This window comes from Terrapene carolina, unplaced genomic scaffold (assembly GCF_002925995.2).
Source record: "Terrapene carolina triunguis isolate 2854851 unplaced genomic scaffold, T_m_triunguis-2.0 Scaffold42569, whole genome shotgun sequence".
NCBI lineage: Eukaryota > Metazoa > Chordata > Testudines > Emydidae > Terrapene > Terrapene triunguis.
In genome coordinates this window covers 1-2,740 of record NW_020706920.1, presented here as the reverse complement: position 1 = coordinate 2,740, position 2,740 = coordinate 1, and the positions used below count along the sequence as shown (strand labels likewise).

Here is a 2,740-nt window from a genome sequence, read left to right as displayed (position 1 = left end):
TGTGTGTGTGTGTGTGTGTGTGTGTGTGTGTGTGTGTGTGTGTGTGTGTGTATACACACACATAATTAATGGAGATATCCCATCTCCTAGAACTGGAAGGAACCTTGAAAGGTCATCGAGTGTGTGTGTGTGTATATATATATATATATGTGTGTATATTTTACATTTATTTCAGATGATTGAAACTAACGATATTTCAGAAGAGAAGATAAAGATGAAGCAGGCGATGGAAGGTAATGAATTTCACTGTGAGAGTGATTGACATGCTGCGTCTTTCACTCTTCTGCTCTAGCTAGGAAGAGTAGCTGAAGTGGGCTTGGGAAGTTCATGTCATCTCTGTGCTTTTGTGTAGGTTGCACTGGTTGTCTGGCTTTTTCACCTGTGTGGCTGGCATGCCTGCCTGTGCAAATACAGTGGAGGACTCGTATTCCAAAATCTTCCCCCCACACCTACAATATGGGCCCGAACCTCGGCTGGTGAAAATGGGCATTGATCCATTGACTTCAGTAGAGTTGCACTGATTTTACAGCAGCTGAATCTGGTCCATAGAGTAAAAATCACTCCCATCAGAGGGTGGCTAACAGGAATGACAAGGTGCATATTGCAACTGGCTAGAAGAATTTGGAGTTGCTATAAGTCAGATATAGCCTGAAATGAAACCACAGATCTAGACACACTTAAACTTTGGATAAGGTTTGATTCAGACCTGAGTTTCACAGTGGTTTCCGTCTCTGTAATGGACCAAACCATAGCTCTGGATCTGAACAACTCCAGAGTCTGGAAAAATTTTGTCCTGGATCCGTCCTTTGTGGCTCTGGCCCATCTCTGCTGTGTGGATGTCATCCCTGTTTGAACTTGCATGGGTTTGAATTTCACCTCGTATAAATGCCAATTAGTTCATGGAGCGTCTTTCGTGCACCTTTGGATTCAGGCTAAAATACTTTCATGCCCTGTTCCCTCCTGCCCACACACACAAGCTATCATTCTGCCCTCTCTCTCTTCCCCCCTCCCCACACCCTTTCTTTTCTGTGCCCTGCAAATGCCGTGTGGGTGTGTATTTTATACCAGATCAGATACTTGACTGATAGTTAAATAACTAGGATAGGACTCAAGCACTAGGTTTGGTCCCTTTACTGTGTCCAACAGCCAACTGATCTTAAGATGGTCACTGAGTCCATGTATATTTGGCTTCTCTGAGTCTAAGCACTGGACAAAACATGGATAAGGCGGATTAAAAAGCTGTCTCAGACTCAGGATGTTGCAGCACTTCAAATCTAAGGCTTTGATTTGATTGTGTAAACGTGCGGACTCTACACAACTTCTGTCTTTGCTTTTTCCATCATCCCTGCCTTCCAGGGTAGTAGGTAACAAATGGAATTGCGAGGAAGGCTCCTTTCTGTTTGCTTTTTCATAATATTTTGTTCCTTCTTTCTTCACTTGTTTAAGCCCATCCTCTGATACTGCTTCCTAGCTGCGTGTCTCCACTCCACTTAAGGTCAAATGGGGATGAGATGCTGTGAGACACAAACCAGCTGGTGCCTCCCATCTCTGCCTCTCTCGAGACGGTGGACGCTTGTATTTGCACCTAGTCGTCTGTCTCTAGTCTGGGCCATGGAATCCTAAATGTCTCCATATCACCGTTGACCTTTACTGCGTGATCAGGCAAAGCAGTTGCCAAGGATGTAACTTCTCTCTCTTTCTCTCTCCTTTCCATCCACCTAAAGAACTGCAAGATAAGCTGAGTAAAAGAGATAAAGAGGTGTCATCCCTCGCCTCCCAGACTGAAACTCTAAGGGCCCAAGTAAGTGGTAAGTTTCCCTAATCCAGTGCTGGTGGGAACTAGATAGTTTCATTGTGGTCTTTTTGTACCTCCGCCATTATAAGAAGAACTAAGGGTTTATACATTAAAGCAACCTAGTAACGTGTGTGCATAAAACATGCAGTTGTCCGTGTATAAGAGGATTGTGCTTAGCAAATGTTTGTTCTTGATGCAGTGGCCCCAATTCTACCCCAGAAAGATGCAAGTACGTCCCACTGAAGTTATTTGTATCCTGTAGGGAGAGAATCTGGCCCAATAATCTTAACAAATTGTGAAGCCAAAAGGGATGTAGAAATAAATGCAGCTGGGTTTATAATTTCTGGAATCTCTGCTTATACAGGGCTGCATCCTGAGTGCTGCTGAGCATTTGCAACTCTCATGGACTCCAGCGGCAGCTGCAGATAACTAACTAGGCATAACTAACTAGGGGAAGCCACATGTTGCAAGGAATGGAAGTGAAATTGAGAAATGAAGTCATCCAAAAAAAGGAACGTAGGTAGGGACTAGTAGACTTTTTTCCTCCCCTTTTATTCTTCCCTTAGCATTGGAAAATAAATGCAAAGCTGGAGAGAAGAAGGGAGATTCTCTGTTGAAGGAAAAGAAGCGCTTGGAAGCTGAACTGGAGACCGTGTCCAGGAAAACGCATGATGCTTCAGGCCAGCTGGTCCTGATTAGCCAGGAGCTACTCAAAAAGGAAAGGTTGGTCTTTGAGAAACAAACTTAAGAAGGACCCAGGCATTTGTAAGACACACTCTGAATTTGGCCCTATTCAGAGCATGGCTATTTAACGTACAAAAAAAATAGGAGTTGAATGATTGAAACCCAGATTTCAACTTTCCCATCATTAGAGTGTTGGGTGCTGGGTTAGTGCAGCAATGGCTGAATTATCAAGAGCACTCAGCTCCTACCACGATCCCAGGT

At 43.9% G+C, this 2,740-nt stretch overlaps 1 protein-coding gene across 1 annotated transcript; it reads left to right on the top strand.

Moving 5' to 3' along the window:
* Nucleotides 1-125: 125 nt before the first annotated feature.
* On the top strand, nucleotides 126-2,518 carry LOC113405554 (CAP-Gly domain-containing linker protein 2-like; the record flags this gene model as incomplete). The annotated part of the gene is made up of 3 exons (XM_026646765.2): nucleotides 126-233; nucleotides 1,725-1,808; nucleotides 2,362-2,518. Coding segments are annotated over exons 1-3 (299 nt in total), but the record flags the coding sequence as incomplete, so codon positions are not given.
* Nucleotides 2,519-2,740: the final 222 nt, after the last annotated feature.